The sequence below is a fragment of the Capra hircus genome, chromosome 22, assembly GCF_001704415.2.
Source record: "Capra hircus breed San Clemente chromosome 22, ASM170441v1, whole genome shotgun sequence".
Lineage (NCBI taxonomy): Eukaryota > Metazoa > Chordata > Mammalia > Artiodactyla > Bovidae > Capra > Capra hircus.
Genome location: NC_030829.1, coordinates 49,217,541 through 49,242,285, shown reverse-complemented (window position 1 = coordinate 49,242,285; position 24,745 = coordinate 49,217,541). Strand labels below are relative to the sequence as shown.

The window sequence follows — 24,745 nt, the reverse complement described above, 5'->3', positions numbered from 1 at the left end:
GCCCTGTGCCCAGTCACTGAGTCGTCTCTTTGTGACTCCTCTGTGACCCCGTGGACTGTAGCCCACCAGACTCCTCTGTCCATCGGATTTCCCTGGCAAGAATGATGGAGTGAGGTGTCATTTCCTCAGAGAAGGCGATGGCACCCCACTCCAGTATTCTTGCCTGGAAAATCCCATGGATGGAGGAGCCTGGTGGGCTGCAGTCCTTGGGGTCGCTGAGAGTCGGACATGACTGAGCAACTTCACTTTCACTTTTCACTTTCATGCATTGGAGAAGGACGTGGCACCCCACTCCAGTGTTCTTGCCTGGAGAATCCCAGGGACGGCAGAGCCTGGTGGGCTGCCGTCTGTGGGGTCGCACAGAGTCGGACACCACTGAAGCGACTTAGCAGCAGCAGCAGCAGCCATTTCCTACTCCAGGGTATCTTCCTGACCCAGGGATTGAACCCGCATCTCTTCCATCTCCTGCAGAGGCAGGCAGATTCTTTACCCCTACCGCCCCTTGGGAAGCCCCAGGCCATCCCTTGGCAAGGCCTATTTCCTGGGCTCCCCAGTGGCTGTGGATTGTATGTGGCGTGGCTCTGGAGTCAGTCTGCCTGGGTTTGAACCCTGATGCCAACATTGCCTTGCTGGATGCCCTTTGCTGAACAGCTTTACTCCCTGGGTCTCAGGGATATAATGAGCTGATGCCTAGAAGGCAGCAACTGAGGCCAGTGGTGAGCACCATGTCAGATGCCAGCTGATGTCCTTAGGATTATGCTTGGGGGTGAAAATGGAAAGGCCCTGAAAGACTTCTAGATGGGAGCTCCCAGCAGCCCCTGGTCTCCCCTCTGGAGGGTGGCATCCTGCTGACTTCCCTCCCCTCAAGCCTGAAGTGTGGGTCCTGTGCTCTGACCTGCTTGTCTGTGTCACCATTTCCTGCCTAGTGCCAGTTCCACCGTGCCTTTGGGGCTGGGCTTCTCAGGGAGGTTGGATCTGGGGACTTGCTGTGTTGACCTGCAACGTGCAAGAGGGTACGAGCCCACCATTCACCCTGTAGTAATGGACAGGGTTGGCTGATCTCTTCTACAGGGGACACCAGTGCAAGTGAAGGGCCTTGCCCCACTGCTCCCACTCCCTGGCAGCTCTGGGCTGGGTGGGCCTGCCAGGAAGGAGTCTAGTAGCCTTCTAGGCCTTGGACTGGTGGACAGGGCAGCTTCCCGTCAGCTTATGCAGGCTACAGACCCGAGGCGGGCCATTCCTATTGATCCTGAGGGCTGGGTTTGGTCTGGGCTAGCTGAAACCATTTTTCCTTCCTGGATCCTGAAATTTATTGATCTTGTCCAGTTTCCAGATTCATTGAGATTGTGGCCAGGCAGGGACCATCTCTTCACTGACGTCATACAGCAGGGTACTGCAAGGCCTTTCCAGAAGCGCCAGTGGGGTCAGACTGTACTCGAAAGTTGTAGGCTCCAAGCCCTCTTCTCACTGGGCTAGGGCTCAGGAGGCCTCACAGCCTGAAGGAGGTACTCTGGGATCTCTTTCCTAGCACTTGTGTTCTGAGGGCAGATTCTGGATGGGCCCCTCACTTACCCAAGTTGGTGGTAGGTCTGGCCACCACCCTGTCTCCCTGGTATGGTTCCTTGCTGGTGCTAGTTCTGAGCACCAGCTCTTGTTCTGAGCTTAGCTACCCAAATGATCGATATGGGGAGGAAAGGGAGAAGGCCTTTAGATCTGGAAGGCCCAGGCTGCCTTCCGAAGTTCAGGCCCAATAAGGATACTGCACTGAACCACGGGGGGTGGGATTTCCAGCCATCAGGACACTCCTCCTCTTTGGGCCCTTGACAACCTCAGTGAGCCATTCCCCTGAGGGAAGGCCTGGGCTGTCCTGGGAGCCCAGGAAAGCCTTCCCCTGCTCTGAGACCAATCTTGCCACTGCCCAGCTGGTCTTAGGACCTGTCCCATCTCTTCCTTGCTGGTACCTGGTTCAGCTGGCTCCCAACTCTTCTCGTTATGGGGCTGCTCAGCAGGTGGTGGGCGTGCTGGGTAACCTCCTAGGCTGCCCCTTAGCCCCTCAGACAGGGGAGGGGCAGGAAGTGTTCTCACATAGAATTGAAAAGGTGCCCAGGCAGGAAAGGAGCACTTGTGCCCAGGATTTCAGGAGCTCTGTCTCCTTATTGGCTGCCTCCCTCCCCCATGACAAGAGTTCCTCCTCTATCAAAGTGGAGGGAGCAGAGGTTTGCTCATGATGCAGAGCCCATATGTGCATGTGTGTGCATGTAGGCATACCTGTACTGTTGCTGAAGAACTTCCCTTCTGCCTAGAGGTCTGGAGTGGTGGGGAGAGGGAGAGGCCACCAGTTACAGGCAGCCCAAGACCTGTTCCCTGCAGTAAGCGTTTGGGGATCAGAGAGGAGGGCCTGCCCAGCAAGGAGCAGCAGAAGCTTTTGGAGGAGGGTTGAGCTGAATCTTGAAGGATGGGGGAGTTTCCCAGGCAGAAGGGACTCAGAAATAGGGTTAGGAGGACATTCCAGGCAGAGGAAGTAGCCTACGAAAAGGGAGGAAGCATGGGAGGATGTGGCATGTTTGGCGAGCTGCAAATAGTTCCATGTGGGCATGTGTGGGGGTGTGGTGGGAGAGGAGGCTGGCAAGGCTGGCTGGCCAGAGCCTGGATTTGTTTCTCCCTCTGCCACTCAGATGCTTAGTGGGCGCCTGCCCACCTGGGTTTCGGCCCCTACTCAGGGCTAGGGATGCAGAGAAGGCGTGCTCGGTGAGTGTGTGGACAGAGCCGGGCAGTGTGTACACAACACACTGAGTGTGGACCGCTCTGAGACAGCCTCGCATGCAGGCCTCAGGAGTTTCATCTTAGATAGAGGTGAATTGGGAGGATCCATTGAGAGGTGCTAAGCAGGATGATCACAGTGTCCTGGTGCCTTTGGGGGGCTGAGGAGGATTGGAGCTGGAGCCACTGAGGTGATCAAGACCGTGGGGCCCAAACCCAGGTAGGCCAGGGGCTGGAGAGGGGACTGTCAGTTGGCCTTCCATCCATTTCTCTGTTTAGCCTGTGGTAGATGTTTCCAGGTACTCTTGCCTGGAAAATCCCATGGATGGGGGAGCCTGGTGGGCTGCAGTCCATGGGGTCGCTAAGAGTCGGACACGACTGAGTGACTTCACTTTCACTTTTCACTTTCATGCATTGGAGAAGGAAATGGCAACCCACTCCAGTGTTCTTGCCTGGAAAATCCCAGGGACAGGGGAGCCTGGTGGGCTGCCGTCTCTGGGGTCGCACAGAGTAGCACACGACTAAAGTGACTTAGCAGCTGCAGCAGCGGGTGTTTCTTTTGTATGGCATAGCTCACTAGTTTAGGAACAGGAAGATGGGCTTCGGCGCAGGCACTGTCCTTTGGTCTGTCAGCCTTGAGACCTGCCCTCTGGAGCCGCCTGGCATTCTGTCCATCCTCAAGTCTTGGGTGTGAGTGGGGCAGTTGCACCATCTAGAGACAAGAGGTGGTATTGCAGCAGTCTCAGCTCCTCTGGGGAGGGTGGGAGAAGCATCGGGTTGAGAGAAGTGATGCAAGGTTGGCTTGATGGAGGCAGCAGATCACAGCACGGGGCTGCTGTCGAGCCACCCTGATAAGGCCATCTGGAGGGCGTTTGGGCCTGAAGGATGCGCAGGGAGGAGCTACATGTTCGGAGGTTTGGGTAAATGGGCATTCTAGGCCAGTGGTTACCTCTTGTTTGGCCTATGTCATAGCTACTATAACTGACACGTATGGAGTGCTTGTCATGTGGACCATGGCAAGTGCCGGACCATGCTAAAGCCTCCTGGGAAGTGTCTCATTTAACACTGTTCTGTAAGTTGTTATCTAGGCACTGGGCTTCAGGAAACCAAGGGACTCATCCAGAACACGGGACTCGAGATTCACACACAGGCCTCCCTCTCTCCAGAAGCTGTGGTCCTGACCACTGCCCCATATTGCCTGCCCCCAAAGCCCTGAGCTATGCCTAACGACCTAGGATTCAAGGGGACCGAGCTGCAGAGAGTTGGGGTGCCCCCCAGGGACTATGCAGAGGTGGGATTCGGTGTCCACTTCAGGCAAAGTGACACTCCAGGGTCAGGGCTGACTTGGCCAGAACAGAAAGGCAAGGCAGGGCAGGGCTGAGGGTCCCTTAGGGGACTGTTGACCAGGCCTGGAAAGGGCCACGGAAGGGCAGAGACAGGCAAACATGACTCCACGGTACTGGGATGGCAGGCTGAGGAGAGGGAACGTGTAGGTAGAAGGAGTTTAAACGGAGGGGTTAGTGGGCCCCAGGGAGGGCCTTCTGATCGAGGGAAACCTGGGACAGAGCCCCAGGTCTGTGGTAAGTCTCTCGGGTTTAGGAACAGATACTCCTGGGGGCTGGTGCAGATTCAGGCGGCAGAAGGTGAGACACACCGGGGCCCCTTGATGCCAGGAGGAAAAGTAAGTACTGGGCTTTGCATGCCTGGAGTCAACCCTAGGAAGTCTCAGAGCCTGGGAGCCCTTATCTGCCTGCAGTTTGTGGGAGCCAGGGGATGGAGGGGAGCAGAGCACAGTGAGGTATAGGTACTAGGGGCCCAGAGAGATTTGGAGGGAGCCAGCATTCTCAGCCAATAAAGGGGCTCTGGAAGTGAGGCAGGGTTTAGGAGAGGGCGTGGGTTGGAGCAGAGGTATGGAGGCCCTGGTGATGGGGGCCAGCCCTGCCCAAGACCCTGGGGCCAAGGGTCTCTGCTTCCTGACCAGTGCTCCTATGGCCTCTTTGCAGCCAGCAGGGGCCTGCCCTGGGCAGTGGAGGATGCATGAGACAGGATGCCGCAGGCCTGGGTTTCGGCAGGAAAACTGTCAGCTCCATTGTGGGGTCTGGGCTGTATGGCTTGTTAGAGCTGGTAGTTCCCCCAGGCCCCAGATGGCCCAGAAGCCAGGAAGCAAGAGGCTTGTGGGCCTCCGTCCTTCGCCAGCCCTGACACCCCTGCTCTGCCTCCCCAGGTGCCCCCTGAAAAGTGCCGCTGTGCAGTGGGCAGCATTCTGAGTGAAGGTGAGGAGTCGCCCTCCCCTGAGCTCATCCGACTCTATCAGAAATTTGGCTTCAAGGTGTTCTGCTTCCCGGCGCCCAGCCATGTGGTGACGGCCACCTTCCCCTACACCACCCCCCTGTCCATCTGGCTGGTTCCCCGCCGGGTCCATCCTGCCCTGGATGCCTACATCAAGGTGAGACACAAGTCGTGTGTGTGTGTGTGTGTGTGTGTGAGAAGGGACAGCCAGTCCTTTGAGTGGGAACTGGGAGGCCTGCCTCGCCTGAGGGGAAAGGTGGTCTGGGGAGGGTGGCACCTCATGGAGCAGGTGCCTGTGGAGCTAGGAAGATGGGCAGAGGCTACTGACATTTCTTCTACACACCCAAGACCTTGTGGGTCCCAAGCATCTCCCAGGAGCACAGGGAAATTTGTTGAAAAGTCCAGCTGTGTCCTTTAAGCTCTGACTTGGACCGGAGACATCCTTAGTGTTCAGCTCTCACTCCAGGCCCACCGTGCCCCATCCTGCTGGAGGCTTGCAGACCAAGGGCCCCCGAGACAGACTTTCCTTTCTGTAAATTCCTCCTCCTCCTCCTCTAAAACATTTGGAAACTTGGGTGCTAGGGAGATGACCCCGACTTGGGCTTGGAAGCGATGGCTTATTCATCTGTTCGCCTCGTATTTTTCAAATGTCTATGCCAGGTGTTATGCTGGACATGGTGTGAGATCCTGGTGTGTGAAATAAGTGTTTACAGTGAGGCGGTGGAGATAGGTGATAATGTCAGACAGAAATGGGATGTGTACTAGGAAAGGAGAGGGTGAGAAAAGGCAGGGAACCAAGTGAACAGAGTGGTCAGGGACAGCCTCTCGGAGGAGGTGACGTCTCAGGCAAAAATCCTAGAAGAGCCCTTGGAGGGGTGGTAAGAACGTTCTCGGCAGAGCGAGGGTGAAGAGCATGGGTTTGCTCTAAAGACAGTGGGAAGTCTGTACAGCGTTCGGCCGGAACTCGGGTTGTGGCTTGTGGGGGCCGGGCGGAGGTGCTTGCAGCTGTTACGAGTCCTGCCGTGCAGGTGGCAGCTTGGGCTGGGGCAGTGGCTGCGGAGATGCAGACAAGTGGAGATGTGCAGTCTGTCTGGGAGGTAGAATTGTTGACGTTGTGGGTGGGTTGGACTGGAGGGAGGAGGAGTGGGAGAGTCACGCCGCGGTCCCCTCTGGCCAGGGTGGGTGGGTGAGCGTGTGGGGTGCTCTCCGCTGACGTCAGAAAGGCGGAGAGAGGCGATGAGGGGCAACCAGCTCTGTGGGCTGTGTCGGGGGGTCTGCCTGGGGGACATCCTAGGTGGGGTGTGGGGTCGGCAGTGATGTGTGGAGTCTGGGGTTCACAGAGGGTTAGGAACAGAGGGTGGATATGTTTGGCGACCTGCGCCTGTTGACAGCATTTGCCCCGGAGGATGGCCACGGCAGCAGCGGCTGGGCAGGGGGCATGGCCGGCGTGGCCAGGGTCGGAGAACAGGAGGACAGAGTCGACAGGAGTGTGAGCCTGGAGGTCTAGGGAGAGCCTGGTGGCTTGTTGTTCTCCAGAGCATCTCGGGAAATGAGACAGGGCCTTGGCGATGGATGTGGGAGCTCAGACACGCCCTGGTGGAGGGGGCGTGAGAGTCTGTGTCAGGGCTGGGGAACGAAAGGTTGGGGCCCCGGGGTCGCCAGCTGTGGCCGTGGTGGGCGGGGCGGGGGAGAGAAGCAGGAGGGCTGCTGTGGCGGGGAAGGGGCGTGGGGAGGATGGAGGAGGGTCGCCTTTGTGGGCTGGAGGGTGCCAGCCAGAAGGGCACAGGGGCCTGGGGTGGGCTGGAGGCCCGGGGCAGGGTGAGGGGGCCTGGGGGAGCTGGCGGGTGGTGAGGGCAGGAAGGCAGGCATCAGTGCCCGAGGCCTACTCAGCGTTTGTCCCCAGGAGGGGCTGGTGTGCGGTGTCTCCGGTCCTGTCTGCATCGTCCTCAGATTCAAGGGCCCGTCTGGGGGAGCACCCCTGGGAAGAGACTTTCTGGGTTCCGGACCTCAGAACAGGACGTGTGGCATGTGGTGTGGTGGCGAGCCACTCAGCTACCAGAGCCTTTTCTTGGCTTCGGGGGTTTATTTTTAGACACCTTTGTCCACGTTTCCCGGCCCCTGACAGCTTCACAAGTTGCCTGGTTCTGACGTCACCTCTTTGATGAAAGCCCTTCCTCCTACCACTGCCTTCCTGGGGGCCTGTCAGCTGTGCTCCCGGCTCAATGTTGCTGGGGCTGGGGCGGCAGCAGGGGGTGTACCATCCCCTCTCCTGCCTGGGATGCGGAAGCCACAGGTGCAGGGCAGTGCAAGGGGCTTCTCAGGGATGTCTGTGAGGCGTGCTGTGTGGGCTGGGCCACCAGCTGGGGGAGAGAGAGAGACGCCAGGCTGCCCACAGCGGAGGCACGGCCCAGCTGCTCTGCTGGTTTCTGCAGATGGGGTCACCTCTGCCCCCGTGTTCAGCCTGATCTTTCATCCTGGGAAACAAAGCCAGGTGAAAGACGAGGAAGGGGCAGGTTCTCTTTGTTGGTCTCCGCCTGCAGTGGCCGGGGGTTGGCCCTGTGACTCTCAGCCTGGGTGGCTGCAGAGAATGTAAGGCTCTCTCTCACAGCTCTCCTCTTCCTGCTGACCGCCAGGAACCAGAGAAGAGAGGATGCTGAGAAGACTCTGGGCCCTTCCAACTCTCCCAACCCTGACAGCTGGCTGCCTTTAACTGTGTGTGTGTGTGTGTGCATGCGCGCGTGTGTCTGTGTATACACAGTACATACATGTGCACACGTCTTCTTTCCCCACCTGGCTGGCTTCTCCCTGGAGGAGGCTGGGTCTGCTGCGGAGTTGCTTCAAACACAGTGACAGCAGCCGGTCGGCTTTCTATTTCGGGAGGGGTGAGGGAAGCAGTCGCCAGAGGAGGCAGCCTCACCTGCTTCCCCAGAGGCTCGGGCGAGGACGGAAGGTGTGTGATCCCAGAGCCTCAGATGGGGCGTGGAGAGTAGCTGCTGTCCTGGCAGCGGGAGATGTTTCTAAGCTGGGGACAGGATTGATCCCATGGAACAGCAAGGTCCTGGGGGTCTCTGTGAGGAACCCAGAGAGAAGCACTTGTCAGGCCTCTGTGGGAGTTGGAAGGACGGCTGGATCCCAGCCCTGTGGTCTGTGGGGAAGCCCCTGGATCTCTGGCCAGGCTTTCTCAGCTTGGCAGTCTGGCAGGCTGTAGGAGCTAGACTCTGCCTCCCTCCACGGGAACCACTGGGGCCCCAGGCCAGGCACTCTGGGGCAGCACATGTGTGAGGGGTCCCTTGGTGGAAGACGCCCCAGCTCTCAGGCCACTCCTCTGCAGTCCAGAGAATTAGTAAGCCTCCAGGGCAGGAGGACACCCTGCGCAGAGCCCAGGAGGGGTGTTCTCGGTCAACTGAAGGCGGGGACTGAGCTCCCTTGAAATTCTAAGGCTACAGAAGGGGTGGGCCCTGGACGCCAGCCCAGAGCAGCAGACAGAGGTCTCAAAACTCACCTCCAGGTGGGACCAGTCTCGACGAGCGTCCAAGGAATGCTTGGGGCATGCAAAACAGACCAGAGCAGAGCTGGAGGCCCAGGGTCCCTGTGTGGGATGGTGTGTGACGTCACTGAGACTTGGCTCCTGTCTGTCTGTGGCTGGTGAGGAGATCACGGGGAATGTTAGACTGGCCAGCAAAGCCCCCTGTGCCTGACTTCCTTCCGACAGGATGTATGATCTTTTCCACAAACCCTCTTCCCCAGGTCTCTGCTTTTCCTGAGTTTTTAAGAGAGGGTCCTTTTGAAGTCTGTACATCTCTTGAATCTGGGGAGATAGAGCATTGTCTGTGTGGAGGCTGCTTGGCTGGGAAATGCAGGCGGGCCCTGGAGAAGGGTGACAGGCAGAGCAGGAGAGTTCCCCCAGTGGGGGCAGCTTCGTGGTAGAGTCCTGGGATAGCTGGGTTGACGGGGTTATCCTGCCAGGGACAGCTGTGAGCAGAGACCACAGACCTCAGTTCTCAAACTGTTCTGGGGTCGGGAGCCTCGGTGCTGTGCTCTGGTGCCCCCGCGGCTGGCAGCCAGGGGTGGGGGCTGCACTCAGACCTTTACCTGCTTCAGCTGGGCTAGCTCTGCCTCAGGGTTTGACACATCAGATGACCTCCTGAGCTTTTTTTTGGAGGAGGATGTTTGAGACTTGCCTGGTTTGAAAACCCCCGTCTGCATCACTGGGCAGCTGCCTCCACTGTCCCCAGCCGACCACACGTCCACCCTAGATCCTGAGGACTCCGCTGCAGTTGCCGTGTGAGTGGAGCTGGGAGGCGCCAGGCCTCATCCCTTGTGCAGGTGGGGGCCAGAGGGTTCCCAGAAGAGGACTTTGTTGGGGAGCTGGAAGCTGGACCTGGAGGAAGCCCAGGGGAGGGTCAAGGTGGCGATCTCCCCAGAAGGGCTGTGTTTGAACTCAAATGGTGGGTGAGAGGCCGGCAGTGTCCAGGGACGGCCAGCTGAAAACAGAAGCGGGGGCCTCCGTGGGGCGCCTGCAGAGGTGGTCAGCCTGTTGGGCTGTGGGCAGGGAGGCACCTCCCAGCAGCGTGGTCAGAGTCTTGGGCCCTCCAGTGGCTCCAGATCGCCTGTGTTTGTTTTCCCTCAACCTGTCCGGGTGACTTTGAAGGAGTCAGTGGCGGGAGCAGTTTGAGTCCCCGCTGAGGCCAGAATACCAACAGGGTGCAGGGTGCTACTGGCGGTGGGAATCCAGGTGAGGAAGCCCCCGTAGGATATGGCATTTGGGGTCCTCTCTTTCCCTGCCCATCACCTTTGCTGAGCTAATGTGGGAGGGTTTCCGAGCCTTATTTTTAGTAGGAAAAGCTCTCCTGGTATCTCAGCTCAGTCACTTACTCCACAGTTATTCACTGAGCCCTCTTTTGTGTGGCGTTGTTTGGGCCATGGAGGAACCAGCTGGGAAGCAGGCATAGGATCCTAGTCAAAGCCAGCGTCCCCTTGGTTTTACCAGTCAGGACACTGAGGACAGGGGAATGAAGGTTGCTCCAGGTCGGGGGTTGAAGCAGTGGCCGCGTCTCCCGTGGACAGACTCGCGGATGGCTGCGCGACTTTTGTCACTCTGCCCTGTCTGTGATTGGGGCTGGGCCCAAGAGGCTGAGGAGTCGTCACAGACTTGGGTTGCGCTGGGAGTGGTCCGCAGAGTGGGCCTGGGATAGCAGCCCGGTGGCCTCACACCCACCCAATCCTCTGTCTCCAGCCCTGGTGGGCAGAGTAAGCTGCCGAGGCTGTCAATGTAGGAGCCTGCTGGGGGAGCCAGAAGCAGGGGCGGGAAGAGCCTGGCTGCCCACTGGCCCAGCAGGGACTCGTTAAGGGAGACCTTGGCAGCTGTTCTGGGCACAGGAAGCAGCTGCTGCCGTGCCTCTTGGGGCCACGTCCTCGCCCTCAGTGAGGTGGCAACGTCTCCGTTCCCAGGCTCCCTCCCGGGGCTCCCAGGCCAGCTCGCGTCCCATGCTCCTGCCACCTGCTCGCTGGCCTGCGCAGCTCAGTGCCACCAGGACAGGGGCTGAGGGGTAAGCCCCCAGGACGCTCTCCTCCCACCATCTCTCCCAGCCACAACGCTTAGCTGTGCCTCGGGGGCGTGGGGTGGGGAGGGGAGGGGAGAGGTGGGTTCACTGGGAAGGGCAAAGCAACCTTCGGGGGTAGAGGGTGGAATTTGGGCTGAGCCTTGAAGGATGGGTAGTGTTCTCTAGGTAGGAAGGCAGACCAAGCAGAGGCAGTGAGGGGGCGTGGCTTGTGTATCCGCTGTGGCCGGGGTGCAGAGGAGGAGCAAGAATTTGGGCCCAAGAGATGAGGCTGGGTCCTGCAGGGTTTAGGGAGCCACGAATGGTATGTGAGCAGATGAGTGACAGCTTCTGGGCTGGCTTTGGAACAAGGTTAGAGCACTGGGAGAGAGAGAGGAAGAGTCAGAGGCTGCAGTCAGACTCTCAGTACCAGCAGTTCAACAGAGAGTAGCGGTGACGCCATTCCCAGGTTCCCCTGAGCCAGGAGGAGACCTCCACCCCACCTCCCCCTACACACACACGGGGGCTCGGCTTCCCTGTCGTCCCTGGATGCTGAGTAGGGAAGCCCACGCAGGAGGCTGAGGCTCTCCCCTCTGCCCGGGCCCTGGAACCTGTTCCTCAGCCTCTCTGGCTCACCCCTCCCCACTGCCCTACCCCAGGAATGAAAGCACAAAGCCAGCCTTTGCTGGGGCGGGCGTGGGAGCCACCGCTCTCGAAATACCAGCTCGGATATGGTAGCTTGGCAGCCCTGCAGGACCCTGGGGGCTGAGGCTTGTCTGGATGGTGCTGTGGGCTTGCGCCTTCAGCAATCCCAGGAGAGCAGTCTTCCCCAGGCAGATGGGCTTTTCCCAGGGAAGAATTCTTCTGCTCTTCTCCAGAGAACTTGGGATTCCAGGAACAAGGAAGGAGGAGAGATTCCAAGGAGGGAGGTCCCTCCACAGCAGAAGAGCTCTGCCTTTTAGTGGAGCCCTCAGACCAGGAGAAACTGCCTGTCTGGATATGCAGACAGGAAACCTAAGGCTCCAGAAAGAGGGTCTTCCCTGAGAGGTGAGCGGAGGTGCCAGTCGGAGATGAGAAGTTCAGGGCCTTCTCCTCCTCCGCTAGCTTCTCCCTTTCCCCCCACTCCTCTGTGCCCAGTGGCCCACCTGTCCTTCCCCCTGGCACTTGCTGGTTGCTCTTGGCTCCCAGGCGCCTGACTTCACGGCTCCATCTGCACCAAGCAGCCTTCCTGCTGGTAGATAATCAATCAGCAACATTTTCATTGGCTCATAAGCCGAACGGGGCTCAAGGTCCTTGACTGCACAGATGCTGCAAACAGCGGCAGGATCTCGGAGAGGGGTGGGCTGTGGAGCCTGCCACAGCAGCAGTGTCATCTAGGAGGCTGTGGCTCCCCTTCTAGATTGGAAAGGAGAGTGGTAGGATCCCAGGTCTGAACCCACAAGCTGCCCTTGGGGGTCCTCACCCCCACAACTCCTCAGCCGTCTGCTCCTGCTCCGCAAGGGCCCAGGAGGCCAGAGCAGGGCCGAGCTGGGATTGAGTATTGGCCATGTGGACCCTGAGGAGAGGCTGGGTGTGGCTGTGGATCAGGGCCTTCCCAATCGACCCAGGTATTAGGTGCGTAAGGGCCTGTGCCCCCATGCCTGCCTAGAGGGAACCACCCTCCTTGGCTTCTCCATACCCCAGTCACCCTAGTCTCCACTCTGCTGAGGTCCCCCTCCTGGGCTGCCCAGGAAGCCAGGGCCTGGGTGTGCAGGGATATGAGCAGAGGTGTAAATTGCATGGCAAGCTGCCGGCTCTGAGGTGAAAATGAAAAGTTTTCAGGCAGCGGCGGCAGCAGGCACAGCAGGCTGGGGTGCCAGGCACCACGCCCCGCTCTCCCTCACACCTTCCCTGTCTTCAGTCTTCCCCAGACTCCTGCCCCATCCAGGCCTGGCTCCTCTGCCTTCCCCTGCCTTTGGGGCCAGGGCGGGCCTTTCAGCCCTCAGGGAGACCCTACCCCATGAGCGCCTTCATCTCTTGCTTGTTTTGTCTTCTAACTAGCTGGCAAGTGCAAAGACAAACGGGCTGTGCTTCTGTTAATACTGTGGACTTAATATTTGTGGTAGTTTCTCCATTGATTCTTCTTCAGGTTTTCAGGTGCACAGTTATCCTGTCTTTAAGTAGCAGGGTTTTTACTCCTCTTTTCCAGTTCCTCACTTATTTTGAGATCATCTCTTCTAGACTCTTTCATCTTACAGTTGGGCAGATTGAGACCCAGACATCTTTGGTGGCTCAGCAATAAAGAATCCCCCTGCAATTCAGGAGGCAAGAGTTCGATCCCTGGGTTGGGAAGATCCCCTGGAGAAGGAACTGGCAACCCACTCCAGTATTCTTGCCTGGAGAATCCCATGGACAGAGGAGCCTGGTGGCCTTCAGTCCACGGGGTCACAAAAGCTAAACAGTAAAGACTGAGTCTGAGGGGGAACCCACCCATTTGTCCATAGCCAGACCGAGGCCCTAGGCATCTGCTTGGAGCTCTTTCTGCCACTTCGTGCCGGCTCGGTCCTGTTGCTCCCAGCAGCCCCATTTCATTCCTTTTCCCCTTTGCCTCGTTTGCAGAGCTCTGAGCCCTCCTGATGGCCCCCCTGTCAGCACTTCAGGGTCTCCAGAGTATGTCCTGCTGTCATCTTCTGCCCCAGACAGTTAGGTTCTGGGCCAGAGGTGGTCGGAAGGCCCACTGGGGATGAGAGGGATCCAGGGAGAGGGAAGTTGACAGAAGTTCCCGGGCAGAATAATGACAATGTGCCACGTTCCAGCCGCAGCCCCTGCTGCGCCTCCCGCATCGCTTTGCACAGACCGGCTGCCTAAGGGGCCTCCGGGGTCTGAGCCCCCACCTGCAGGGACTGCTGTGTGCAGGCGGCTGCACGTCAGTGTCTGTGTAATTAAAAATGAGCATGCCTGACTTCACCCAGTGAAGAGATGCCGCCACCTCGGTGGGATGCAACAGCTGTGTGCTGGCTGTGTGGCTGCCCAGCTGTCCAGACCGGCGTGGAGAGGCAGGTCGGACTGCGCCGCTCAGTGAACAGGAAGACCCGGGGCCCCTCACCCCAGTGAGACAGGAAGTAGAGCGCAGTGATGGGGTGGAGGTGGATAGAGCAGCCCTCCTTCATTTCTGGGCCTAGGGCTCCTCTAGGAGATGCATGACCCATGGCCATGCCCTTTTGGGGATCTGAGGCCACTTATCTCTGAGCAGACCCAGGCTCTGGGCACCCAGGTTTGGGACCCATCCTGCCTCCCCGGCTCCCGGCCTGACCTCTTCTGCACGCCACACGCTGCCCACCCCGAGCCCAGGCCAGGGCACAGGCTGATGGCCTGAGAGCAGAGCACCAAATGAGGGCAGTTCCGGTCCTCCTCTTCCTCCCGCCTCCCTCCCCTCATTCAGTAAGAACCATCGGGGAGGCGGTGTGGGTGCTGGGGGGAGCCTGGGCCTGGCATGCCAGTCTAGTTCTTTCGCAGGATGCCTGAGCTGCACCCCCCGGGCTGTGGGCTCAGCCTGAGACGAGGAGGGAGTATGTGGAGTGTTCCAGGGTGGCCGAGACAGTGGCGCCACGGTGGCCTTGGCACGCTGCTCCTTCCCTTGTCAGCCGGCTTCCCATGGGGCTGTGATGCCGCTGCAGGCATGGCGGGGGCAGTGCTGATGACAGGTCTCCTGGAAATCCCTGCGTTATGGGTGGTGTCCCACGTCTCCCGTCTAGTTTCTGTTTGTGGAAGGCCCGGGTGGGAGGGAGGCCTTGGAGATGTGTCTGAGGGACTGGAATGCTAGATCCAGTCTCTAGCCATTCCCGGTGGCACCTTGGCATGAATAGTTGCCTTCTTCCTGTTAGGTGAGGAGAACTGTAGACACCTCAGTCTCTCCCACCTGGGAGCAAGGCGTTAGGATCCCCTTGAGTCTGTGTGTGGGAGCGAGTTGCCCTGGGTAGTGGCTCATCACATGACCAGTGGCTTCAGTGGTCAGAGCAGGTTCCCCTGTCCTGGCGATGCTTTCTCAAGCCTCTGACTATCTGGGCTGTGGGAGGGGGTGAGCCTAGGGCTAGGAAGACTCCAGGCCCATCCAGGCCCCTCTCTGCAGCCCAGTGTGGCATTGGCCTGGTGTCCTTGGCAGTCAGTTCTCCAAGGGCTCCCTGGGGCTGGCTGAGGGAGAGGCAGCTGGCCTTTCCTTCCTCCGATGATTTTCAAGTGTTCACCAGGTCATTGCCATGCTGCTGGGTGGTGCAGCAAGGACCTGGGAGCTGGCCCCTGGCTCTCCTCTTGTCTCGCAGAAGCTGTCCCTGTCTGGGCGGGAAAGGGCTTGTTCTCTCTGCCTGATCACTTAGGGACAGAGCATCTGGCCAGTCCTGCCCCCACCCTCTGTCCCTGACTCATTGTTGGTCAGTGGGCAAAGCGTGGAAAGGGGTCTCAAGGAGAGGCTACTGGACAGTTAAGCCCCTCCACCTGCTTCTGGGCCTGGGTTGGAAGTTTGTGCCTTTGCCTTCTTCCTGCCCCTTCTCTGCTCTGATCCTGAATTTTGACAGGATCTGGCATGTGTTAAAATGATTTAAGGCTGAGCTGTCAATGAGATTTTAATTAGCTCCATGCCTCTCTCCAGCAGGGAGGGCCAGGGTCCCCCCACCCCCAGGTGGCAGGGGTAGGAATAGGCTGGGTGCAGTATGAGGCTGCCCCTCCAGGGACCTGGGGACAGACTTGGGCAGCTGGCGCTCTGTGTGGGGTGCTGTGAGGAGGGAACGCTGGGCAGGGCAGGAAGGCCCGGCCAGCCCCAGGCCAGTTTTCTCTCCCTCCTCTGTCTCCCCTGTTCCTCTGTTCTCGCGGACGGCTTTGAGATGAAGGCGACAGCAAGGATGGAGGGTGCAGTTTCCATGGCAACAGGGCTGTCCACAGCCAGGCAACTTCAGAGCCGGGCTCTCCGGAGGAGGCAGATGCGCAGAACAGCCACAGAGCTGCCTCCCGCCTGCCAATGAGGGGGCTGGCAGAGCAGGTGGCAAGGGTGGCTGCTTGGTGCTACCCACCCTGATGCCTAGTCTTAAGGAGAGGGCGGAAAGGGCACTGATCCCTCTTATCACCCCTGTCGCTTGCAGAAGGAAAGCTCGGCAGGTGGCTTGAGCGTTTGCGAGGGCTGTCCCTAGAGTTTCTGGGTGCCCACAGCCTCGGTTCCTGCAAGCCTCCCCCAAAGCCTGCTGTCTCCAGCCCTGAGAGACGACCTCCAAGTGGTCTGCTGCTGTGGTGGCCACTCGGCAGCTTCCTTTTGGACCCTTTGATGCCCAGAGCCTGGCATGCTGGGGAAGGCCATGCCCCGACTGGGTTTGGGGGGCCCTTTTTTACCTTTAGCTCCCAGGGCATGACCTGGGCCTCTTCAGGGAACCTCCCTGACCCTGGCCTTGGTGATGTGACCCAATACACTGAGGGGTTCAGGTTTGGCACATGTTTGCCCCCAAGTGCTAGCATTACAGGGGCTCCAGAGCCTGGTAGCTCCTCATTCCTGATGCTGTGTCCTTGTTCACCCTCCTCCTGAAGACCAGGGCTGGGGTGGCTGTGTGGGTGGGTGGAAAACCAGAGGCAGCCACTGATGTGTTCAGAGGTGGGAAGAGCTGGGACCGTGGACTTATGAGATGACCCAGGTTAGCAAAAAGATCAGATCCAAACTGTTAAAAATAATGACTTCCTTTCAGTGCTCTTGGACGCGTCAGGGCTAGGGTGGCCTACTCTGTTTGAGTGCAGAGAGACTTGGGACGAAAGGCCTTGTCCGGGTCTTCCATGGAGTCACAGGCTGAGCTGCAGCTAGACCTTGGGCCAGGACATCCACCCCCACATGGCCTCCAGCCAGTTGCTGAGGGCCCTGGCTGGATAAACCTTCCTTCCTTCTCTCTCCCGGGGGCTCATTTTTACCTGTTTCCCCTTGCTTCAATTGAGAGGGGTTCCGCAAGCCTAAGCTTGGCCAGGCAGGCTGACAAGTGGAGTCCTGGAGAGGCTTCTCCCCACCAGGCAGTAAGTCTCTCATTACTGCTAAGTGGAAGGCTCATTTCAGAGCTCATGGTGAGAGCCAGGCGGGTGCTATAAATAGCCGTGTTGTGGAGGTTGGCGGGTGAGCAGTGGCAGGGCAGGGGCCTCGCAGTCGTCTTGGTGGGTAGTTGTGCTCTGTTGCAGGGAGGGGGGCAGCTGTCTTGGTGTGTCTGCCCGTGTCAGGGCAGCTCTCTCATGCGTCCATGCCACTTCCACATGCGTTGGGGGCTGCAGAGCTCTGGGTTCTGTGTCCAGACAGGAGTGGAGTGCCTGACTCCACTTAGGGCCTGTAAGCTGGTGTTTCAGCCCACTGGGGTGTCGGGCAGTGTCCAGTGTTAGATCGCTTGTCCTGTCTGTCCCTCCAGCCTAGGGTCTGCCACCTCCGCCGAAATCCTGGACCCAGGTCTGAGAAGGGGTGGGAACCAGCCATGTCCAGTAGTCTCAGAGGTTCAGATAGACCTAAACAGGCAGGGAGATGGGAGTGGGAGAGGGGTTTGGCTGGCCTGGAGCCCCTGTCCAGGCTTTGTCCGTAACATGCCTGCAAGGGCAAGGACTGGAGGCCTGAGAGTCAGGCCCTGGCCTCCCCTAACATTGGCTGGTAAGACAGCCTTGTCCAGGGCAGAGAGGAGGTCAGGTCCAGGGATGGCAAGTCTGGCAGGTAAGACCTTGGCTTGGGTGCCTGGGGCCACAGATTTTGGGGTCCCTGTCCTAGGGAAGTTGGGGTGCTCAGCTTCAAGGCTCTGTGAGACAGTGCTTTCTGGAACAGCCTTTGGTACCAGGATTAGCAGTGCCGGGCTCCTGAGTCCTTTCAGCACCTGTCTAGGACTCCCAGATCGTTAGAGCACTGCCCCCTGGGGTGTGGGCCCTGCCCACAGGATGCTGTGTGGGTGCCTCCCTCAGCAGAGATTTGGAACTTGGGGGAGATTGGGGCAGGAGGAGCCAGCCCCCCGGGAGGGAGGAAACAGTGAACGGTTTCTGGGGCCACTTGGGGACACATCAGAGGCCCCGTAGGGCTCATTCTGCCTTTCGTGCTCTCCAACAAGGAGCGGAAGTTGTGTGCCCACCCACGACTGGAGATCTACCAGCAAGACCAGATCTATTTCATGTGCCCCCTGGCACGGCAGGGAGACTTCTATGTGCCTGAGGTGAAGGAGACAGAGCGGAAGAGCCGGGGGCCTGCAGAGGCCAATGACGCCCTGGTGGATGGCACAGGTACAGGGTCGGGGGTGAGGGTGGGGTCTCACCTGGAGCCCCCTCCTGGATGTGTGGGCCTGGTGAAAGAGCCTCCTCCCTGGCTGTGTGGCCCTGTTGGTGTCCAGACCTTGGCTTGGCAGAGGTGGCAGAAGGGACCCAGCTCCCCATGTGCAGACTTGCCTGTCTCTAGACACACGGATCCGTGGAGGCGTGGCTTCACACGTTTCCCTGGCAATGCAGATAGAGATCCTGCCCTGGATTCCCTTCACCTTCAGGTGCAGCAGGAGAACCCTTGGAAGCTCAGATCACAGTCAGCTGGATGCTCATGGCGGGGTGGGGGCATTGCTGAGGCTGCTCAGGAAAGGCATTGCTTCGGTCAGGCTCATTAGAAGGGAGATTGACCCTGGATGTGGAAGGTAAGGAGGGGAACACAGTGTCCCTCTGGTCTGGGCCCCGACCGGAGCCAGCTGCTTTGTCCCTTTCAGAGAGGAGCCAGAGAGCATGCAGAAGGAGACAGGAGACAAGCCCCCGCCCCTTCCACCAGAGCCAGCCCTCCTACCCCAGGCCCAGGCACCAAGTGGCTTGCGTGCTCTCAGCCTACCCCTGGGCTGTCCTCAGGAGGCCAGGGGGCCTGCTGGTAACATCCCAAGTGGTCTAGAGGGTCTCAGCCTCGGCCCTGCTGGGAGCCTTGTGGGAACCTGGCGGTCCGTGACCTGTGGGAGTGGCACAGGACCAGGGAGTGACTGCCTTCTTCCCCTCCTGCTCTGGGAGGCTCCCTCTGTCCATCCAGTCTTCAACAGCCAAGGTCACCCTGAGAGACATGTGTTGGCGCGAGCAGGGGCGGGTATCGGGAGGCTGTCTTCACTCCCTAGGGGCCATGTCCAACACAGTTAACTTCATCTGCCACTTAATTACCTCCATGGGGCACTGCTCCCACCCGCCTGGTAGCGCCTGGCAGACACTCTTCAGCGCCCCTACTGTGGGCCCAGGACGTGGCGCAAGGTCAGCAGACCCTGGCAGTCCCCAGGGCAGGAAGGGGAGCACCCTGACCTTCCTTCAACCTCCCTCTGCTGCCCGCACCCGCCTCCTTGGCCCACCCACCCAGCTCCCCTTCCAAACACTGCCTGCCAGGGGTGTTGAAGGACTACTTGGCACCCACTCCAGCTGGCTGCAGCCTCGCTACCACGCCCCCAGCTTCTCGGCCTGTCCTCCCTAGCAGCCTGCCCGCCCACTCCCTGAAGTTGGGGGCCAGAGGTCTGCCCACCTCGGACAGGTTCTGCCCTGGCACTTGGCGTGGACTCTGGGTGTCCGCCTGCCAGGTGCATGCCGCTTGCACTGTGGTGTGTGGTGGGCGCTTGGCTGCCCGAGACTTGGCCTGTCCCTTTCTGCCCCCCTGCTGTGGCCCCCACTTGGGCTCAGAGGTGAAAGGGGTGATTAACTGCCTTCTGCCTGTTATTACATTGATGTATTATTTAGCTCCAGAGAGGCGATGAATATTTGATCTCCTTGCACTGGCTGTGGGCAGTGGAGGAGAGACGGACTGGTGTGAGGTGGCAGCTTCATTCTCTGCCTCAGCAGCCTGGGGGGTTTGGGTGCTGCCATGCCTGGTCTGGCCTGTCCTGCCCGGAGACACAGGCCCAGGACTCGGACTTGCTCCTGCACAGACCCTGATGGAGCTGGAGGGCTGTCCCTTCCCTGCCTTGCACTCCTTAGTCGGGGTGTCCACATGTGCCCGGGACCTGTTCTCCCCTGGCAGGCTGGCCTGAAGGGGCAGCCCTGGGCTCCTCCTTTGATCACCGGTAGCCAAGGGGCTGGGAGAGGGAGGAGGCAGGCAGCTGGCAAGCAGGTGGGTCCCCACACCTGGGTTCCTAGAGAGCCATTGGCTATGTGGGCAGGTTAAACTTATTGGGGCCAGGGAGAAATTATTCCCCTCTTTTGCTCCATTCAGGCCTGCAGCCTCTGGGGGCACCAGTCATCATTTAAGGAGAAAAAGAGGGACTGCTGTCCTGCCCCAGGGTCAGAGAGAACCACCCACAACTCAGGGACCTGTCCTGGCTCACTCTTGAATGCCTCCACCCTCGGAGCCAGGACTGAGGCCCCAGCAAGACTAGGGCCCTGGGCCAGCAACCTGGCCCTTGCAGGGCTCACCTCACCCCTGCAGTAGGGCCCAGAGTCATCTGGGGGCCGAGGAGGCTTAGGAAGTAGACCACCTACACATACCCACCCCAGCTGAGGCTCAGTGAAAGTTCCAGGCCAAGTCCAAATGCTAAGCAGTCCCCAGCTGTGCCGGGCTTGGGGCTCCATCACCATGGAGACAGGATCTGCGGAAGCTGGCCCACCCCTCACCTTCTGTGGTGTTTGACCGCTGCCCCCTCCCTCTCCCACTGGAAGGGGGGCATGTCCACCTTTTGTCGGTCTGAATTCCTACACACAGTGGGCCTGAGCTCTCTGCCTCTCCTTGCCGCCCCCAGCCGGTTTTGGTGCCTCTGGTCTGAGGAGATGAATTGAGAGGCTGCTCCAGAAGAGGGCAGATGAACCTGGCCCAGAGGATGTATTGGGGATGGGAGGAGCAGGCTAGGATGGATCTCAGGGCTCCCCAGCAGGTAGCAGAGTGCTCCGTGGTCCCCTCCTGCTGCTTTGGGGCTCAGGAGCCACTAGAAGTTGGGGATGGGTAAGGGCTCCTCTGGGGTGACCCAGGCATAGAGGAAGAAAGTCCTTAAAATGCTTCATCCCCACACCCTCCTCCCCTGTAACTGGTTGTTGAGAATTTCTCAGGACTTCTTCATCAAACTCCTCCCTTAGCATCCTCCTCAAGTTGGGGCTCAGTGCGGGCCAGGGGCAGGGACACGGCTGCCCCTTGGGGAACCCTGCGTGTGGGCTGCGGCACAAGAGAGCAGGCCTCCTGGTCCCTTCCCCTGTCCTCGGGCCTCCTGGGCAGCGTTCTGGCCTTGGACAAACCCGTCTCCAAGCCTGAAAGGGGAAGTGGAGGAGGGGACTCTACTGGAGTCTTTGTTCTACCCTCAGCTCCTCAGGTCAGGGCTGAACGGTCCTTAATGGGCTGCTGGGGGTTCGGGGGGCAGCAGGCTGACCTCCTCCCCCTCCCCCCCACCCCACCCGGCCCCTCTTCTCTGGCTCTGCCCTGTCAGTGGACCCTCAGGCAGGGCAGAGGGCAGCGGGAATGAGCCTCCTGAGCCTGGGGCAGCTTTATTATTCATGAGCACACTGTGCAGGCTGAGTCGCTGTTGCTGGTCAGAGAGCCTCAGTCCTCTCCCTGGAGGAGAGGGTGGGGGTCCCAGCTAACCTGAGCCCCTCCTTCCCCCTCCAGGTGCTGACACAATGAGCGACACAAGTTCTGTGAGCCTGGAGCTGGGTCCTGGCAGCCGGGACACTTCAGCGGCCACACTGTCCCCCGGGATGTCCCCCAGCCGCGGCTGGGACGATGGCGACACCCGCAGCGAGCACAGCTACAGCGAGTCGGGTGCCAGCGGCTCATCTTTCGAGGAGCTTGACCTGGAGGGCGAGGGAGCCCTGGGGGAGCCACGGCTCAGCCCTGAGACTGAGCCCCTGGGGGCTCCCAAGTGGCCCCGGGAGCCCAGTACCCCGGAGAAGGGCGAGGAGTAACCGCGGCCTGCACCACCCTGTGGCGCCGCTGCTAAGGAACTGAGCGTCTCTGCAGTCCTCTTCCTCCACCTCCCGGCCTTAGGCTGGGGCCAGGGCTCTCATGCATCCCTGACTTCTTCCGCCCCAGGCCTCTGGCCAAGCCTGCTCCTCACTGTCCTCTCGGCCCCCAGAGCCAGGGGACCCAGGACTGTTATCTGCACCCAGCCCCTGGGGCTGCCACCTCTGTTACATCTTTTTATTCAGATTCACATTGAGCTTCCGGGACCTGGAATAAAAAAAAAATGATTTTCTTGGTTTCACCTGGATTTGTGCTGTGTTTGCTCCCCCTTGGGGAGTGCTGTGCAGATAGGCCCGGAGTGGGCAGGAGCACCCCCGACCTGAGAAGAGGAAGGTGCCCTGCTGCCCTGGGCCGGGGTGGGGTGGGGGAATTGGAGGCCCTTTGCCCCTCCTGTGTAGCTCTCCTTGACAGCTGCTCCTCCATTGCAGCAGCCCCAGGGTCTCCCCCAGGCTTCAGGAGAGCAGGCCAGGCGGGACAAGGGGCGTGAAAGCTGACCCTCGGCTGCCCTCCACCCGCCTTTGCCTGCCACAGAGGCGCGCCTTCGTGTCCATGGCTCAGGTGCTGACCCTGGCCATCTGCCCAGCCGGGGGGGACATCCCTGCCAGTGCCCGTGCACCCGCATTGTGCAAGCACACGCACGTGCTTTTGGTGTTTTATGTGTAACCGCAGATGGGTCCGGTGGCGGTGGTCCAGGGCGTGGCTGTCTGTGTGTGGATGGTGGTGTCACTCTGCACGTGCTGCTGTGCGCAGTGTCTTAAGTGCAGTTGTGCTACAGGGGTGAGAACCTGGCTGTTTGGAACCATCACTCAGGGCTTGTCCGTATAAGCTATATGTGTACAGCTGCCTGTGTGTGGGGGTGTGTTCCAGTGGAAAGCTGTGTGTTTCTCTGTCCATATATAAAGCTGTAGTAGGTCTCTGCAGCTGTGTGTCCGTGACTAGCCATATATATGTGGACATGTCCCTGTGGACAGCTGTGTCCACATGTAGAGCTGTGTCTGTGCGTACAGTTGTGTGTTTGCATGTAATGCTGTGTGCGGCCATGTGCACACGTGCAGCTCTTCATGTAAGGCTGGGTGTGTGCACGCATGTGCACAGCTGGGTGTGTAACCGCATGTCCATGTGCTGCAGCAGGGCCGCGTGGCTCACTTGCTGCAGGCTACACACCAGGCCACCTGGGCTTGCGCTGTGTTTAAGGCCCGATGTCTTTGGCGTGGCTGCCTTGGTGGGTGGGCTGGGGTTGCTGTGCAGTCCCCTCACCTCAGCACCCCGCTGCTGTCAACCCCTCTGCTCCAGGGACCCGGCCCATCACTCACGGACCCCAGGGAGCAGCTGCGCTGAGACAGCCGGAGAGGGTGAGAGCAGCAGGAAGTGAAGACAGCATGTCTGTCTCCGAGGCCTTGTCTGACAGCTCTGCACCCTTACTCTGCTGCCACCTCGCCTCCCATTAGCAGTGGAGTTTGTTTGGGTTTGATATGTTGGTCTGTCGCGCAGCTGTGCGCTTTCCAGAGCAGTGGGGCATTGGGCTTCTGTGTCCAGGGAAAAAGCCTGTCCTTCCTCGGTGAGAATCCCCCGAGCCCACATGTAGCTGTGTGTACCAGAGGCACCTGGATGTGCTGTGTGCTCACAGACCTGCGTCCGAGCTGGCCTTGCCTCTCCTGACACCTGTGGAGGAAAGGGCAGCGCCTGGGGAACACATGTTGAGAGACCCTGTGCGGCTCGCACATGCTAGTTAGCGTGTGTGCAGAGTGGCTCCGGGGCTACATCTCGGTGCAGCACCCCACCTTCCCAAATCCTTCAGTATAGTCTGGCGATGCCGATCATCCCTGGCCCCTACCCAGGGGCATCCTTTCTCACTCCGCTGCAGGAGGGAACAAGAGTCAAGAATGTCTTCTCAGAGCTGTCCCCTCTGTGTGGGCTCCAGCTCCTGCTACCGCTCCCTCCTACACAGCCGCCAGTTTCAGGAGCCTCTTCCCCAGCCCCCTCCCCTCCCAGATCCCCCTGCTGGCCCCAGCTTGTCCCTCAGGGTTGACCCTAAGTCCCTGGGCCTGCAACCCCACCCCCCACCCAAGCTTGGTATCTCTTTGCCATTAATACCCTTTACACATGAGAGTCCAGATTCGTGGAGAGGTCAGGGGAGGTCAGGGTTGGGGGGTGTAGGGGGGTATAATGGCTTTAAAGGTCATCTGCAGGAAGGAAGAGAAGGTTCCATCTTCCTCTGACCCTTTCCCCCCTCCCCCGACCCCTTCTCGCTCCATCTCTTCCTTCTAGTGACTCAGGCCCCAGCTCTTAGTCGGGGCTGAAGACATGCCCTAACCCCAGCCCTGGAATGTGGATGGGAACGCAGTATGGGAGTGGGTAGGGAGAAGGGACGTGAGGACAGGGAGGCAGCAGGCTAAGCGCTCCCCCTTGGTCCCACGTGCCCCATTACCTATCCCCTAGGGGCACCCCACAACCCGAGAGCCAGCCTTCCCCGCTCTCACAGATGGAAACCCACAGCACTGTGCGCACCCCACTGGGCTCAGTGACCTTCCCAGCCGCGTGCCTCATGCTCGCTGGTCTTCTAGGGCTCAGTCTGACTTGGGGCGGAGGGGACCCGAGGCACCTGCTCTAGCAGAGGGCAGGAGAGCCCGCGGATTCAGCACCACGAGGTGGACAGCGTCGGGCCGGTGCTCCTGAAGAGCAGGGGAGTGTTGCAGGCGTGTGGAGGGAGGCGGAGGCCGGGTTGGGCGCGGGAGATCGGGAGTGAGGAGGGACGGAGGAGGGGTTGGGGGCGGGCCGGGGCCGGGGGCGGGGCGGGCAGCGATTGAAAGCGGCCGGCCGAGCGGGCGGGCAGAGCGCAGAGCTGCCGAGCCAGCGAGCGAGCGAGCTAGCGAGCCAGCAGGAGCTGGAACCCCGTGCCCCCGGCTCGCTCCGCTCGGTTTTTCTCCACGCCAGAGCGGAGCGCGCAAGGTAGGGTAAGCCGGGTGCTGCTGCGGCCGCCACCGACCGTATCGATCCTGGGGTCCCTCGGGCTCTCGAGTTCCGGGGCGCCCGGGGCAGGGACTGGCCAGGGCATCCAGACAGCGCTAGTCAGGAGCTCCGGAAAGCGGGAAGGCAGCCCCAGGCGTCCCGCCTTTCTTCCCCAAAGATCGCACGCCCTGCATTTTGCTCCCTCGTTCCTCCTACCCCTGGGTCCTTTGGTCAGTCTTTCTGTCTGTGCCTCTGTCTCAGCCTCTCAGGCTCCATCTCCCCAAATTTTGTGGCCCAGGCT

General features: G+C 59.9%; 1 protein-coding gene across 6 annotated transcripts in view; it reads left to right on the top strand.

The window, feature by feature from the left end:
* TEX264 (testis expressed 264) overlaps positions 1–21,736 on the top strand; it is a 30,963-nt gene extending 9,227 nt beyond the window's left edge. For all 6 annotated transcript variants that reach the window (XM_018038292.1, XM_018038294.1, XM_018038293.1 and 3 more), the window contains 3 exons: positions 4,985–5,206; positions 17,666–17,834; positions 21,142–21,736. In XM_018038292.1, coding sequence (XP_017893781.1) covers positions 4,985–5,206; positions 17,666–17,834; positions 21,142–21,437 — 687 coding nt within the window. In that variant the 3' untranslated portion in view covers positions 21,438–21,736. The remainder of the gene's footprint in view (positions 1–4,984; positions 5,207–17,665; positions 17,835–21,141) is intronic.